At 43.6% G+C, this 17,406-nt stretch overlaps 2 protein-coding genes across 5 annotated transcripts in view; one reads left to right on the forward strand and one right to left on the reverse strand.

Annotated features, from left to right (window-relative positions):
- Positions 1–2,661, reverse strand: part of prorsd1 (prolyl-tRNA synthetase domain containing 1) — an 11,264-nt gene extending 8,603 nt beyond the window's left edge. Inside the window, exon 1 of the mRNA XM_042333153.1 lies at positions 2,560–2,661. Within this exon, the coding sequence (XP_042189087.1) occupies positions 2,560–2,661 (102 nt within the window). The remainder of the gene's footprint in view (positions 1–2,559) is intronic.
- Positions 2,662–2,757: 96 nt separating this feature from the next.
- On the forward strand, positions 2,758–17,304 carry mtif2 (mitochondrial translational initiation factor 2). 4 transcript variants are annotated; one of them, XM_042332881.1, is made up of 15 exons: positions 2,758–2,879; positions 4,716–4,858; positions 5,528–5,710; positions 7,332–7,440; positions 7,835–8,006; positions 9,309–9,469; positions 10,252–10,428; positions 11,463–11,602; positions 12,474–12,598; positions 13,082–13,286; positions 14,473–14,725; positions 15,454–15,594; positions 15,936–16,100; positions 16,214–16,354; positions 16,973–17,304. In XM_042332881.1, the coding sequence occupies exons 3-15, from the start codon at positions 5,528–5,530 to the stop codon at positions 17,140–17,142; spliced, it is 2,142 nt and encodes a 713-aa protein (XP_042188815.1). In that variant the 5' UTR covers positions 2,758–2,879; positions 4,716–4,858; the 3' UTR covers positions 17,143–17,304. The 4 variants fall into 4 exon arrangements, with proteins under 4 accessions (XP_042188815.1, XP_007890593.2, XP_042188816.1 ...); XM_007892402.2 differs by lacking the exon at positions 4,716–4,858; XM_042332882.1 differs by lacking the exon at positions 4,716–4,858 and having other exon boundaries at positions 12,516–12,598.
- The last annotated feature ends 102 nt before the right edge of the window (positions 17,305–17,406 follow it).

Raw genomic sequence — 17,406 nt, forward strand, 5'->3', positions numbered from 1 at the left:
TCACACACCGCTCTCCATCACCATCACACACCGCTCTCCATCACCATCACACACCGCTCTCCATCACCATCACACACCGCTCTCCATCACCATCACACACCGCTCTCCATCACCATCACACACCGCTCTCCACCATCACACACCACTCTCCATCACCATCACACACCGTCCTCCATCACCATCACATCACACAGCTCTCCACCATCACACACCGCTCTCCATCACCATCACACACCGCTCTCCATCACCATCACACACCGCTCTCCATCACCATCACACACCGAATCCATCTCCTCACCATCACCACACACACCTCTCTCACCATCACACACCGCTCTCCATCACCATCACACACCGCTCTCCACCATCACACACCGCTCTCCATCACCATCACACACCGCTCTCCATCACCATCACACACCGCTCTCCATCACCATCACACACCGCTCTCCATCACCATCACACACCGCTCTCCATCACCATCACACACCGCTCTCCACCATCACACACCGCTCTCCATCACCATCACACACCGCTCCCCATCACCCACCATCACACACCGCTCTCCACCATCACACACCACTCTCCATCACACACCACTCTCCATCACACCATCACACACCACTCTCCACCATCACACACCGCTCTCCATCACCATCACACACCACTCTCCATCACCATCACACACCGCTCTCCACCATCACACACCGCTCTCCATCACCATCACACACCGCTCTCCATCACCATCACACACCGCTCTCCACCATCACACACCGCTCTCCATCACCATCACACACCGCTCTCCATCACCATCACACACCGCTCTCCATCACCATCACACACCACTCTCCATCACCATCACACACCGCTCTCCATCACCATCACACCTCTCTCCATCACACCATCAAACACCGCTCTCCAACACCATCACACACCGCTCTCCACCATCACACACCACTCTCCATCACACACCACTCTCCATCACACCATCACACACCGCTCTCCACCATCACACACCACTCTCCATCACCATCACACACCACTCTCCATCACCATCACACACCGCTCTCCATCACCATCACACCTCTCTCATCACCACCATCACACCACTCTCCATCACCATCACAGACCACTCTCCATCACCATCACACACCGCTCTCCATCACCATCACACCTCTCTCCATCACACCATCACACCGCTCTCCATCACCATCACACCGCTCTCCATCACCATCACACACCTCTCTCCATCACCATCACACCGCTCTCCATCACATCACACACCGCTCTCCATCACCATCACACACCTCTCTCCATCACCATCACACACCTCTCTCCATCACCATCACACACCGCTCTCCATCACCATCACACACCGCTCTCCATCACCATCACACACCGCTCTCCATCACCATCACACACCGCTCTCCATCACCATCACACACCTCTCTCCATCACACCATCACACCGCTCTCCATCACCATCACACCGCTCTCCATCACCATCACACCTCTCTCCATCACACCATCACACCTCTCTCCAACACCATCACACCGCTCTCCATCACCATCACATCGCTCTTCATCACCATCACACCGCTCTCCATCACCATCACACCACTCTCCATCACCATCACACCTCTCTCCATCACACCATCACACCGCTCTCCATCACCATCACACCACTCTCCATCACCATCACACTTCTCTTCATCACACCATCACACCGCTCTCCATCACCATCACACCTCTCTCCATCACCATCACACCGCTCTCCATCACCATCACACCTCTCTCCATCACCATCACACCGCTCTCCATCACCATCACACCGCTCTCCATCACCATCACACCACTGTCCATCACCATCACACCTCTCTCCATCACACCATCACACCGCTCTCCATCACCATCACACCTCTCTCCATCACACCATCACACCTCTCTCCATCACACCATCACACCGCTCTCCATCACCATCACACCACTCTCCATCACCATCACACCTCTCTCCATCACACCATCACACCGCTCTCCATCACCATCACACCGCTCTCCATCACCATCACACCGCTCTCCATCACCATCACACCTCTCTCCATCACCATCACACCGCTCTCCATTACCATCACACCGCTCTCCATCACCATCACACCGCTCTCCATCACCATCACACCACTCTCCATCACCATCACACACCGCTCTCCATCACACCATCACACCTCTCCATCACCATCACACCTCTCTCTTCATCACCATCACACCGCTCTCCATCACCATCACACCGCTCTCCATCACCATCACACCTCTCTCCATCACCATCACACCGCTCTCCATCACCATCACACCGCTCTCCATCACCATCACACCTCTCTCCATCACACCATCACACCGCTCTCCATCACCATCACACCTCTCTCCATCACACCATCACACCTCTCTCCATCACACCATCACACCGCTCTCCATCACCATCACACCACTCTCCATCACCATCACACCTCTCTCCATCACACCATCACACCGCTCTCCATCACCATCACACTGCTCTCCATCCAACCATCACACCGCTCTCCATCACCATCACACCGCTCTCCATCACCATCACACCTCTCTCGATCACCATCACACCGCTCTCCATTACCATCACACCGCTCTCCATCACCATCACACCTCTCTCCATCACACCATCACACCACTCCCAGAGGGGAACGGCTGTTATTCTTAAACGGCTGGTAATCTGCTCGTCGACGCGGTGGCTTGTGGGAGGTGTGATGGCGGCGCCCAGTGCGAGGAGAGGCTGTGATTGGGGGGATGGAGGGCGGCGGGTCTGACAGGGCTGAGAGCTGAGGGCTGGGCCCTGGGCCCTGGGCCGAGCAGGTACAGCGCACACACACACACACACACACAGACTGTCGGGGGTGGGCGGCGGCGGCGGCTCTCAGGGCTTAAACTGCTGGAGATTTGCTGTTTTTTTTTGTTAAAGTTCAGGCTTTTCTCAAAACAACAAATCACAGCGGTCACTGAGGCCCTGGAATCCCCCCCCACCACCCCTCAGCTCCTGGGACTCCCCCCCACCACCCCTCAGCTCCTGGGACCCCCACCCCTCAGCTCCTGGGACCCCCACCCCTCAGCTCCTGGGACCCCCCCCACCACCCCTCAGCTCCTGGGACCCCCCCCCACCACCCCTCAGCTCCTGGGACCCCCACCCCTCAGCTCCTGGGACCCCCACCCCCCCCACCACCCCTCAGCTCCTGGGACCCCCCCCCCCACCACCCCTCAGCTCCTGGGACCCCCCCCCCACCACCCCTCAGCTCCTGGGACCCCCCCCCCCCCCCACCACCCCTCAGCTCCTGGAACCCCCCCCCCCCCCCCCACACACACACACAGGCCAAAGCCCTAACTGGCAGTGTGGTCCCAGCTGGAGAACAACAATAATAATCATAATAATAATGATCCTTGCATCTGATATAGCGCTTTTCACGTCAGGAGGACGTCCCAAAGCGCTTCACAGAACACACTGTAAAGTGAATTGACTGTATATTTGTGGGCGAACGCGGCAGCCAATTGCGCACAGCAATGTCCCACAAACAGTCGTGGATTGAAAATGACCAATTTATTATTGTTTTTGGTATTGGAGGGATTATTATTAGGCTCTGTGTGGAGTAAGGAAACTTGCCCAAGGTTTCGCCCTCTGCCTGGAATTGAACTCAGGTCTCTCACTTGCAAAGCGAGTGCTCTAACCACTGAGCTACAGGAGCTACACAAAATAATAATAATAATAATAATGAAACAAAATCAGAAGTCGCTGGGAACACTCAATGGCAGGTCAGGCAGCTTCTAGGAAAGTTGACTCAACGTTTCGGGTCCACGACCCTTCATCAGAATTTGATGATAATAATAATACTCCTTGCATTTGATATCGCAGCTTCGAGATGTCTCAAAGCGCTTCACAGACTAGACTGTAAAGTGAATTGACTGTATATTTTGTGGGTGAAACAAACGAACAAGACAAGCAGCGGGAAAGCTTGCCAGACAGCGATATCAGTGGCACGTTATGCGGTTTTAGCTGGTTAGACTCCAGCAGTTACCCCAATGCACACTCTGGGGTCCCCAAGCCTTGGCTTTTGCCAACTTGTGCCTCAGCTTTTGCCAACCAAGTGCTGCAGGATGTTACCCCATGTGAAGAGCGCTATATACATGCAAGTTGTTGTTGTAATAGTTTCTGGAATTAGGTAAGCAGGATGTGTCCCTCCAGTGAGCGAGTGCACAGTCCATTCCAACAGTCTATCTCTGGGATTTCCATGTGTACATGGGATGCGTGGAATTCTCGGTTTGGTTTGGATATTCTTAAGCTTGGTGACAGACACCCAGCTGACCAAAAACAATATTCAGTGCCTTTCATGTTGTGAGGATGTCCCAAGGAGGCATTGGACAGTGAAGAGTTTGCACCCAAGCTGTGGGTTGGAGTCAAGAGGAATGAAGATCAAGGGTGTGGGGTGGGAAGATGACCAAAGGCATAGTCAAAGAGGAAGGTCTTGACAGTGAAGATTTGGGGTGATTGGCTCACAGAGCTTAGTGCAGGAAAGGACATGATAAACAGAGTTCTGAATCTTCTGCATCCTGTGTATGGAAGAGTTGGGAAGTCTGGCAAGCGAGGAATTAGTGTAGTCAAGCCATTGTGAAAGGTTGAGGCTTTTGCCCATGTAATTCCAGAGCACCACTGACCTGCACAAACATTTTATCTCTCGGATGAAACCTGTGGGTGACACTGGTAAAATAAATGATCCGTTCAATTGGTACAGCGCTTTAACTCATCAAGAGGATGCCTGGAAGGCAGCACTTCACAGGATAATATTGTAAGTAGGCCTCCCAACGTGAAAGGCGCTATACACATGTAATCTTGTTGTTGTAAGTAATGTGTAGCGACGGTGTTTTTTGTGACAGCCAATTTTTGCATAGCAAAATGCCCATAAACAGTGATGGATGTGGCACCTGTTGTTTGATTACAACATTTATAACAAGATTCTAAGTCTATGCTTATCACCACCGCTACAGTACAGTCCTTGGGAAGTGCTGCATTGTTGGGAGTTGCTGTCCTTTGGATGAGATGTTAAATTGAGGACCTGTCCGCCTATTCGGTTTAACATTAAAGATCCCATGGCACTGTTCGAAAAGTAAAAGGAGTGTCTCTCGTTGTCCTGGACAAGAATCGTCCAGATACAATTGGTCATTCACATCATCGCTAGGAAGTCCGGGCTCCCCAGCTGCCTACAAATTCTCCATGACCTTGCAAACCCCCTCCCCACCCCAAATGATAACTGGGTGATATCAATGGTTTTGAAATTGGGAGGAATAGTTACAATGTCGAGAGAAGCAGTCCAGAAGTCGGGGGCCTGGAGTGGGTAGTTGGGTAGTTGGAAGCTGGGTTGTCAGAGGGTCAAGGGAACAGGTGGTAGACGTTCCACAAAATATTAATCATTCGGAATAACTCAAAATGAATAAATGGATGGTGTTGTTCCCACCAGATGATGATGATGATGAGATTGTTGATTAGGCTGAAGCCTGTGATGTGGAAGTGGAGTGGCCACAAAATTCATACGCTAAGAAACTATGATCCAGGACTGCCTGCCATGCTGTGCTGCTGGATACCCAAGAACCACTTCATCAAATTTACTTGGTCTCTCGTTAGGTGTTTAGCCACTAAACAGGTAAGGAACTTGCTGACTGATGGTAACTTCTTGCCCAGCAGTAACTTTTATGCTAGTTTACTTATCTGGTGGTACATTAACCTATTGAATCACTGTAAGAATCTCCGTTAAACTGCTGCTTATTGGAAATGCCATTTCCAAGGTGGGCAGTAAATAAAGAAATTTAACAATACATACTCATCAAGGGCTTTAAATCTTATCAAGATAAGAGAATTCCTCCAGTAAAAAAGATGATAAAACAGTCAATTATTAGCCAATAATGTTAATGGTTCTTTTACACTGGACTGACTGATTCTTCAAAAGTTAGTATTACCCAGATGAACTCTTCAGTGCGCTATGATAAACATTTGTATTTTTCTTCCTCTTCTGTGCGCACTGACTCATCCTGGTTGATGCTATGGGATAAGTTTTCTTGGCACCAACATCCCTTTGGTATTTCTCCCAAATGATCATCCATCATGTGAGTTTAGGTAGTCAGTCTTTACAACAATTCAACGGGGAATCACATCTGTCTCACTAGACATTTGTATCTTGGTCTTTCCAGCAAAGATAATGGAATAACAATCACAAGAGGAACACAGTGACTAATTTTTCCCTTCCAATAATCCAGGGTGCTGAAGAGCTCATCTGAGATCAGTGAACCCAACCCAGGGTCTGTGTGGTCCATTGTCACATTGTGCAGTGTATTTACTGATTTTACATTTTTTAATTGAAAATTATAATAATAATCCTTGCATTTGATATAGCGCCTCATCATGTCTTCGAGACATCTCAAAGGGCTTCACAGAATATTCTGTACAATGAATTGACTGTGTATTTTGTGGACGAAATGTGACAGCCAATTGCACACAGCAGTATCCACAAACAGTTATGGATTGAAGTGACCAAATTATGTTTTTTTTCAAAAGGGATTATTACCCCCAGAAAAGCGATCCGCCAATCGACTAACAACTGGGTTCCTACTTACTGCTTGGTAAACAGTGATGTGTGGAGTAAGGAAACTTGCCTAATGTTTCACCCTGCCCGGGAATCGAACCTAGGTCCTCTCGCTTGTGAGGCGAGTGCTCGAACCACTAAGCTGCAAGGAGTCCACCTATTTTTTCTCCTCCAAAGACCTCACTGAGCCATGCAGCTTCTAAGGATCACCTCCTTCCAGACCTGGAGCATTGCTGGATGTTAGAGATGCATGACTGCAGTGATGTAATGATTCCCCTCTTCTCCCCCCTCCCCCCACCCCCCAACACCCACAGTTTTCTGAGGTTACCAAATCATTTTGATTTTTGTCTATAGTTTATTAATATTAATAATAATCCCTGCATTTAAAATTGTGTCGTTCAGACACAAGAATTTGCTCGGTGAAAGAAGACCAAGAGCCATCTAATTTGCCTTCCAACATCCTGGCAGTTGCTTGACAGGTCATGTCCTAAACTATATACTGTATCTGAGATATTATTTTATTATTTTGAGATTATCTTCACAGACTGTACTGTAAAATGAATTGACTGTATATTTTTGTATATTAATACCTGTATTAATCCTGTTTGTATTGATTATGGAATATTGTGTGTCTGCTGGCTGGCCTTTTCACGTTCATTTGTCTTCTCATTTTCTCTTTTCAAAGAAAGATAAGAGAATTCCTCCAATAAAACAAAAGCAAATGAAGAAGGAAGTGGAGATAAAGAAAATAATGACTGTGTCCGAACTTGCAGATGCTATGGATAAAGATACTGGTAGATCATTTTACTATATACTATAGATACTTCTTACAAAATATATTTTATTTAGCAATATTTGTCACAGTGAGTGAGACAGCAGGAATGTACAGCGCATCACGCTGCCAGCATTGTGGACCATATACATAAACTCATGCCCACAGTTCCCTATATAATGACCTTATAAATCACAGCCATGCCATGATTAGGTCTTAGCAAAAACAGTTCCCCCCCATCCCAGGTGAGTCACCTGGTCATTTTTGTATCTCGTTACAGAACTGGTGTGAAAACTCGTTGATTCAAGATGGTGGTTTCTTGGTGGAGAGAAAAGGAAATATCTAAAACATGCAAACAATTAAAAGTTTAAGAAATCTATATTTTCGTTTACCCTTCAGTTTCTTTCCAAATGTAGATCATGTGTATGAAGCTCTACTGAACACAGCTATTGACTTGGATTCATTGGAACCAGATTCTTTTCTCGATGAAAAATGGATAAAAGAGGTTGTAAAGAAATCTGGAATGAAATTTAAATGGGCAAAGCTTTCCCAAGATAAAGTAAAAGAAAATAAAGATGCTGTAACGAGGTAGGTTTCGTGCTTAAATCAAGTTGTGGGTTCAAGCCCCAAGTCGGGACTTTGAGCTTACAATTTTGACTGTATTGTCCTTCGGATGAGACATTAAACTGAGGTCCTATCTACCTGTTCAGGTGAACTTTAAAGATCTTATGGTGTTATTCAAAAATAGAAGGGCATTTCTCCAATATCCTGACTAACAATCCCCCAAATAAAATAGATTATTTAGTTCATGGCTCTTGGTGAAACATTGCTGTGTGCAAGTTGGTTGCTATCTTTGCATACAATTACACAGTCAACAACAATTTGCATTTATACAGTGCCCTTCAAACATGGTAGCATCTAGCAGTGCTTGTCACTACACTTCACAGTAAATCGTGAAGTGCTTTGAAACTTTTGATGACTTGATAACAACATCAACAACTTGTGCACTTATATAACGCTCTCCGCTCAGGGGAGCGTCTCAGAGTGCTTAACAGTTGCGGAGCCTGACTCCAAGCTGGGCGGGAGGGGGAAGGTTGCCGTAAGCACAGTCGAACAGGAAGATTTTCACGTAGGACTTGAGAAAGGGGGGAGAAGGGGCAAAGCGGAGAGATTGAGGAAGAGTGTTCCAGATAAGACAATGTATTGAATGCAAGGATTATTAATATTATCTTATTAGCTCAGGTTTGGGGCAGCAACATTCCAAACATAGCACTCGTCACAGTCGTTGAAGAAACTGTTTGCTCACACACTCTTGCCAACGATGTCTCGATTATTTCTTTCTTAAATGTTCAATTCCTAGTTAACTGCCAAAAATGAGGCCAGCAAATTTCAACTTAACTACCTCCTACTGTTCCATCTAAATAACTACCAAAAAAATTGGTTTTAATAAAATTTGTACAGAGCAACAGTTAGAAGGAAGCTTCTGCACATTGTGAAAGCTTAATCCCTAACAGATAATTGCTAGATTGCATGCATTTTGTCCACAGGGGAGCCAACCAGGTGCCCGGTATGTATTTAAGATCCTCCTGACATGAAAGGTGCTATACAAATGTCATTTGTTGTTATTGTTAAAATGGACGGACACTTAGCAGTTGTAGAATTCTTGATTTTCACTAAAGATGTGATGCGTTGGTGCTAGCAAGCGAGAGCCTCAGAACCACAGAAATAGCCATCATGTTGAATGCTTTACTTATCTTGTAATGTTGTATCTGGCAATCTTGAGATGAGCTGGTTCTTTTTAGGGGTACTTGCTACAGTGCTAGTTGGTTTAAAATCATGCACAATCACAACAAGCTTTGTGAGACGTCCGCTAAATCTGTTCTGTTTCAGACCTCCTGCAGATCCGGCTGCTCTTGTGCCCAGGCCCCCAGTGGTTACAATAATGGGTCACGTTGATCACGGGAAAACAACATTACTTGACAGTCTTAGAAAAACCCAAGTTGCAGCTATGGAGGCAGGAGGCATCACACAGCATATAGGTGCCTTCCTTGGTACGTCAAAGTTACCTTTGCTCAGATTTAATACTGAATTCCAGTGGTTTGCACGTTATTTTATCTGTGCTGTAACTGTATGATGGAATTAATAATTAAATTACTCTTGTCTCTCTTCTCTTCTCCTCTCCACCCCACCCTCCCCCCCCCACCACAATTACTTAATTGGTAAAGTTACTGCCTAATGTAAATCTGTGCCATTGAGACCCAGAAGGTCCTAGGTCACTGCTGGAAGCTCTTCAACACGTTCGTTCATGTTTCATGAAAGGCTTTATAATTAAATATAAGCTCTATAAATGGCCTGCTCCACGACCCCCGCCCTGCCCGCCCCACCATCAGCAGTCGGGCCTTCAGCCTTTCAGGAAGGGCTGCTCCCCCACCCTTTGTAACTCTTATCTCACAATCCTTTTGCCTAGCCCCCCACTCCCTTTCCTCCTTCAAGGCCTGTCTCAACGCTTTCCTCTTTGTCCATGCCTTCAGTTAACTGCTTGAACCCAACCTCCCTGCCCGCCACCCCTCCTAATCCCAACCCCCTGCTCAGATGCAAATCCTTGACTGTCCAGCGCCCTGGGATGCTCTCCAGATATGAAAGGAGTTACACAAATGTATTTTGTTGTTGTTATTATCAGACAATAACTGGCTCACCACAGCTGGCCTCAAGTGTCCTGGGCCTAGGGGATGAGACAGTTTCATGTGCACTCAGTTCATAGCATTGCTGTAATTTGCTTTTGTTGCATTGCAGTTCCTGTGTGGTGTTTGAAACATCTTACTTATTTACACAGTGCGCTTACCCTCTGGGGAGAAGATCACCTTCCTGGACACCCCCGGCCATGCTGCCTTTTCAGCAATGCGAGCCCGTGGTGCTAACGTGACCGACATTGTAATATTAGTAGTAGCTGCAGACGATGGAGTAATGAAGCAAACAGTAGAATCGATTGAACATGCTAAACATGCTCGAGGTAAGTTTATGTTTGGGGAATAAACCAAGGAACTGTCAACATCAAATTGAGCTTTGTGCTTTGTGCTCAGTGATTGTTTGAAAGAAAGATAACATGAAGAGGGGAAATGGTGCCTCTTGCCAAAATCCTACGTAGTATTTTACAAAAAGATGCACAGAATGGCAAAACCTAGTGTCCTTGTAAAATGAGTCATTCATTTCATGGCTGTTCGTGGAATATTGCTCTGCACAAATCGGCTACCACGTTTGCCTATAAAATACAGTCATTACATTTTATAGTAATTCTATGAATTCAATGAAGCACTTTGAGATGTCCTCCTAACACGAAAGGTACTTGATCAATTGTAGGGATTATTATTATTACAAAGAATCTGCCTGAAGCTCAGCCATATAGTCCCAGGAAACTCAGGTTCAAGTCCCGTCTGTGCGAAGTTAGCTGGGGGGGCATATTTTCACACATTAACTATATCAGTCATATTTTGCCTCTGAGATTACCAGTTTAGAGGTTAATTAGACAGGTTTTGTTGTGTTGAAACTGCTCAAGCTCATTTCATACAATACGCTTTCAGCCAACAGTGTGTAGACTTTCATCAGTCCCGCTTGGATTAAAGATCACTGACAAAAGGAGAGTGCACTAATCCACTGTGCCACTCACTGTATTTATTGTATTTATTCACTATATTTATTGGTTGCGTTTACTATTGTCCAGCCTTTCATTTGTTCCATTGGTGAGCTTTCTTTGAGTTTAGATTTGTTATTATGACTGTCAACTGAGCAATTTTGCAGGAACAAGAGGTTTATTTGTTATTTTGAAATGCAGCCTTCCTATGATTGAAGCCTCAAACAATATATACACAAGTATTTGTTGTAGTAAAACCAGACTTCATTGTAAAAGTTTTTGAGTAATTAAATGGGCTGATTATCTGTATTGGTTAACAAGCAGATTTTCTTCAAAAGGTCCTAAAAAAATCTGTAATCATTAGCCTGTGTTTTTTGCCCCCTTTTCTGACTCTTAACTGTTCTCCTTTGTTGCAGTTCCAATAATTCTGGCTGTAAATAAGTGCGACAAGCCGGAGGCAGACCCTGGCAGGGTGAAGCAGGAACTTCTTGCCCATGATGTGGTTTGTGAGGAGTATGGTGGTGACATTCAGTCTATAAGTTTGTCAGCTCTTACGGTAATTGTGAAAGTTACCCTATGTATTTTTCTAGAGGAACATGGCATTGATTGGGTCTCAGTAACTTTCACACTACACCAGTGTTGTTTAAAAATGTTTTGCTGCTTTCCCCTGCCCTTTGAAAACATTTACTTTTCTGCCCTTTCTTCACCATGATTAGTTACAAACCATTTCCTTGCTAAATAGTCAGGACAGTAATGGGTTTCTGCCATTGCTGCTCTTGAACCAACTGCAAAAGGGGAGGGTTGTAAGAGCAGCCTGTATAAAAAAAATGGCTATTCAACTTTTTCCCCTTTTTTTCTTGTAGAAAGGTCCCCAAAACCTGATTGCTCAGAATGGGAGACCTACTATCTGCAGCAATTGCAGACATAAACCAGTGCCTTTAATGCTTTCCTTTAAAATGCACAAGAGGAATCAAAAAATTCCTAAATATTAAATCTGCAGGTAACCTGACTTGTGTCATGTTGATTCATGGAAACCGCTCTGACTTGCCTAGATGTTTATGAATCGTGTTGCAAATGTGGTCTGCAGATCTCATTATATATCAGCCAAACTTATTGTAGCCTGATTATACATCTGGAGCTTTTAAGGTAATAGCAGGTTTTGCACTGGTCACTGCAATAATACAACATATATTGCTGTTAGATCTAGTGTCGGGTAAGAATAATCTGTCAGTACCCCAGGTGTCCCTGCTTCCAATTCTTTTAGAAGTAGGTTCTATACTTTAATAAAATATTGTCTTTGTTTCCATTTACTTTGTCTAGATGTAAACTATTTGTATTAAGTTTGAATTCTTTCTGAAATTTTGTGTCATTCTCAAGTGTGATAGGTTGATCATTGTTTTGATCCAGTGTACTGTGAAAATTCCTAGGGAGACAATTTGTTAGCTTTAACCGAGGCTACTGTTGCCCAGTCAGAGATGCTGGAGTTGAAAGCTGATCCTACAGGACTTGTTGAGGGCACGGTCATTGAAAGCCGGACCGATAAAGGAAAAGGGTGAGTAAATTATCACCGTTGCAGTTCCAGAAACTGTTACAACAGAGAGCTCGATATCCAAACTAAAGCCCTGTTGTGGTTGTGAAAACAGTGAAGATATTGGGTAATGACACAAAATACAAGGTAGAGTACTAACCAAAACTACTTCTACTAATAGTTATACTGCACTATAGCACTAAATTGTGCCACCTTTCCCTCGCTTGTCTCTTCTCTCCCACACACACGCTCTCTCTAATTCCGTTTTGCACTTGAACAAATACTCTGAATCAAATTGCTGGCACACATGGGAATAAATCGGCTGCTGGTTACAGTGAATTGTTTTCTGCACAAAACTTTGTAAACTTTCATTTGTGGGATTTCAGCCTGAATGTAGTTAAGTGAGCATGTGGTCATCTGGCATCTATCTAGATATTTGCTGCTCTACTGTATTTAATTATTAGCAATGTATAAAACGGCACTAAATGCTGTTTATGTTTTCTATAGACCAGTAACGACAACCATCATCCAACGTGGAACACTGAAGAAAGGCTGTGTCTTGGTGGCGGGAAAGTGCTGGGCTAAAGTGAGGTTAATGTTCGATGAGAATAACAAGCCAATGAACACTGCTGCACCCAGTACGCCGGTGGAGATAGTGGGATGGAAAGAGCTTCCATCTGCTGGAGATGAAATTCTTGAAGTGGAATCTGAGGTGGGGAGTAATGAAATAACGTGCTTTGCTCAGATCTCTGTGGCCAGGGTCCTTGTTGTTTCAGTAGGAGCACTAAGAGGAATGGGACTATATTGTCAGAGGTTTGGTCTGTCTGGTGTTTAATTCTTGTGGGGGTTTTTTACACACGTGTTTACCCCGTGTGATATAACTGGAATCTTGACGTGCCAGCAATGCCCATAGAGCAACTTGTCCTTGCAGATTGATAACAGTCACATTACAAAAAATCTCTGATCATTTTGTAAAAAATTTGAAAAAAAAGATGTTTTTGAAAAGGTTTAAATATCTTGAAGATTATTTTTTAAAAAGAACTTTGTATCAGACAGGACTGCCTTATCTGTTAGGGCTTTGGTTTGCGGGGTTCAGGATATATCTACACCTCCAATTCTGCTTTTGGCTATTGCAGACCTGCCTGGTTTTGCGAAGGATATAATAATAATCCTTGCATTTGATATAGTGCCTTATCATATCTCAGAGATGTCTTAAAGCACTTTACAGAATATTCTGTAAAGTGAATTGACTGGGTATTTTGTACGCAAAATAAATGCTAGCCAATTGTGCACAGCAGTGTCCCACAAACAATCGTAGATTGAGTGACCAATTTCTTTTATTATCCCCAGAAAAGCGATCCTCCAATCGACTAACAACCGGGGTCCTACTTAAAGTTAGGTAAACAGAGGAGTGTGGAGTAAGGAAACTTGTCCAACGTTTCACCCCGCCTGGGAATTGAACACAGGTCTCTCGCTTGTGGGGCGAGTGCTCTAACCACTAAGCTACAGGACTCCCATCTCATTAGTTCAACCCCCAAAGAGACCTTCTTTCTTTCACCCGACATCCAAGCTATTTTTTAAAGGCATTTAAATGGGACTGAATGGAATACTTTTTCAAAGAGCCAGCAGTCTCATGATGGGCCAAAAGGCCTCATTCTCTACTATAAAGTTCTATGGTTCGAACAGTACACAATCCTCAACATATTGTTGTAAAATGTGTTTTGTAACTAGTTTTTTCAAAAGTGTATTTGAATGCATCCGTATTGATAANTTTTTCAGAGCAACCCTTTATATTTGTATGGTAGTCACTGTTCAAGTTTCATCTTCTGTATTCTTCTGAAGCCCTGATGGATTCCTTTCACTTTGGTAACTGTCTTCTCAATTGCTTGGCTGAGCAGCAAAGGGCCAGGGAAGTTTTAGAATGGCGGAGGTACATGAAGACCCAAGAAAAAATTAAGCAAGATTTAGAGGTGATTGGGATCAAACAGAAAGAACACCATGAGGCATACAAGAAGCTGCGAGAGAACTACAGTAACATGAGCTGGAGAAGTAGAAAATCAGCCATGTACAAAGCCAATAAACATTTAATGGGAATAAGGCCAAAGGAGAGGACAGAACGGGATGAGTTTTCGCTTTCAATAATAGTGAAAGGTAAGTGCATACGTGTCATTACTATTGAAACGTTCTTGGATTTAAAAAGATCATTACAGAATATAACAACAATCCTTGTATTTGATATTGCACCTTATCACATCTTCGAGACGTCTCAAAGCGCTTCACAGAATATTATGTAAAGTGATATCAGTTATAGCAATGGAGCTGTATATGTTGTGGGCCTGGGGTAACAATAGTTTTACCTGTACAAGAATTATTGGTGGATACACCAAGGCTAGTATGTCCTTTCTGAGATTGGTTGCCCATAACTGAACACAATACTCAAGTGGGGTCTGACTGAACCTCAATTAAACTGTGTAAGATGACCTATTTAGAGATTGGGAGGAACAGGACAGTTCATAGTAACTGGATAAGATAGAAAAGGGCTATGGAGGATAGTGGTGGAAGGAGTGAAAGAATTCATGATCTGTCAATCTGGCCCAATAGAAGATTGCTAAAAAGTATTTTTTTTAGAAATATGTATTGTTTTCACTTTGAAACTAGACACTTTGTTTGAATGGGAAATTGTGCTACTTTCCTTTCTAACGTACTCTGTTATAGAGGGTCTTTAAAGGCGCTATACAAATGTAATCTTGTTGTTTACATATAGGTTGGTTATTTGCTTTTATGAAGCAGTATTGGTTTTTTGGGCTGTTTTAGTCACTTGGAAACACAAATTAAGTTGATGAAAATATTTTAACAACTGTTCTTAATTTCTTCTGCAGGTGACGTTGATGGCTCTGTGGAGACCATTCTAAATATCCTAGAAAGCTATGATGCTGATGAGCAGTGTGAGCTCAATCTGGTCCACTTTGGTGTTGGGGATATTAATGAAAACGATATTAAATTGGCCGAAACCTTTTCAGGTACGATTTGTGAATGATTTGATTTTTAATGGCCTATTTCTCCTGCGATCTCACTTTGATTTGAGATTGTTGGCTAGAGATCTCCCATTCTGATTTAGGGATGGGAAGGACATTTTTGGATGGTGAGTACTCAAAATTTTTGATAGCTCATAGCTTCCCAGTTACTGTTAACTTTTCTAGCTGGAAGAGAGAGTAAAATTGCAAGCTCATAGCTTCCCAGTTATTGTTAACTTTTCTAGCTGGAAGAGAGGGTAAAATTGCAGTCAGGTATATTTCTGAAGTTGTACACTCTGTACATAAAGTATGGTTGGTAATTTAAAGAGACTCTTTTGGATTTTTAGGTCTGGTTTATGGTTTCAATGTACAAGCCAACAAATCTCTAGAACAGATGGCTGTCAAGAAGGGAATAAAAATCAAACTGCATAAAGTGATCTATAAGCTCATTGATGATCTCAAGGATGAATTAAGTAGCAAGTTACCACCAGCACTGGAGGAAAATACAATAGGTACAGTATTCCTCCTCAAATAAATTGGGAGATTCTTTGTCAGGTATTGTTTATAATAATTTACCAATTAATGCCATAAGCAGCACTTTGCTCATTGTTATTTTGCTTTTCAGGAGTGGCTTCTGTACTGACAATCTTCCAGGTGACAATAGGAAAGAAGAAAGTCCCAGTAGCAGGATGCAGAATCCAGAAGGGTCAATTGGACAGAAAGATGAACTTTAAACTCCTCCGGGATGGCAATGTTTTGTGGCAAGGCATGTTTCCTATTCACTTCTGTATTGTGTTATCGTAGAATCAGAATTTCGGCATTTCAGAAAATAAGTGTTCCCGAGCAGAAAGAAGTGTCGTTTAAAGGAGAGTTGCCCTTTTTTTGTAAAGTATTTGTAGACTTTTTTGTAAAGCAATGTCGAGCCTTTTTTTTGTAATCAGCTTTGTATAAATGCTAGTTTGTGCAGTTTTAACGCAATGCCTCTAGTCATTATGTAGATCCAGAGCGCGGGGAAAGTTCCTATATTGTATTAGTGTCATTACAAAGGCTAACTATATTTGTAATCTTTCATTCTTACATTTAGTATACTGCCTTTCACACCAAACATCTCAGTGCTCCACTGATTTTTGGGCATATGCCTAATCATCTGCCATTGATTTTAAAACTATGGAAAGGTCCTATATATAAGAAATGCTAGAATGTTAAAAGTAACTTAAATTAAACTCTACTGGCAGTGTGCTGGAAAGCAGGTTGTCAGTTTTCCTCTTTGACCAGTAAATTGTATAGATGCAAGGGCTAAATCATTGAGGATAAAAATTGACTTAAAATGTGAAAGCAAATATCATGCGTTCATGCTATAATGAGCATTTTTTCCCTTGTCCAGGTTGTCTCACCTCTCTCAAACATCTGAAAGATGATGTGCAAATTGTAAAGGCTGGTATGGAATGTGGCCTGAGTTTGGATAAGGACTTTGAAGTTTGGCCTGGAGATGAAATTGTCTGTTATGAAGAAAAAGAAGTTCAGCAAGTTACTTCCTGGGACCCAGGATTTTAAAATCATTTTACATTAATCTAAACTTTAGGATTCAATTCATTTGCACTTGAACCGCAAGGTCTGTACTGTAAATCTATTTGATACATTTGTTTTGTGATTTAAGATATGTTTAATATTGCATCTATACAATAAACTCCTGATACCTTGTCATTACCACTTGCATTATCATGCTGTCATATAGAAATTCTTGACTATCCAGCGCCTTGGGTCAGCCCGACGTGAAAGGCGCTATACAAATGTAATGTTGTCGTTGTCAAGGCTGTA

The sequence above is a fragment of the Callorhinchus milii genome, unplaced genomic scaffold, assembly GCF_018977255.1.
Source record: "Callorhinchus milii isolate IMCB2004 unplaced genomic scaffold, IMCB_Cmil_1.0 Scaffold3, whole genome shotgun sequence".
Classification (NCBI taxonomy): domain Eukaryota; kingdom Metazoa; phylum Chordata; class Chondrichthyes; order Chimaeriformes; family Callorhinchidae; genus Callorhinchus; species Callorhinchus milii.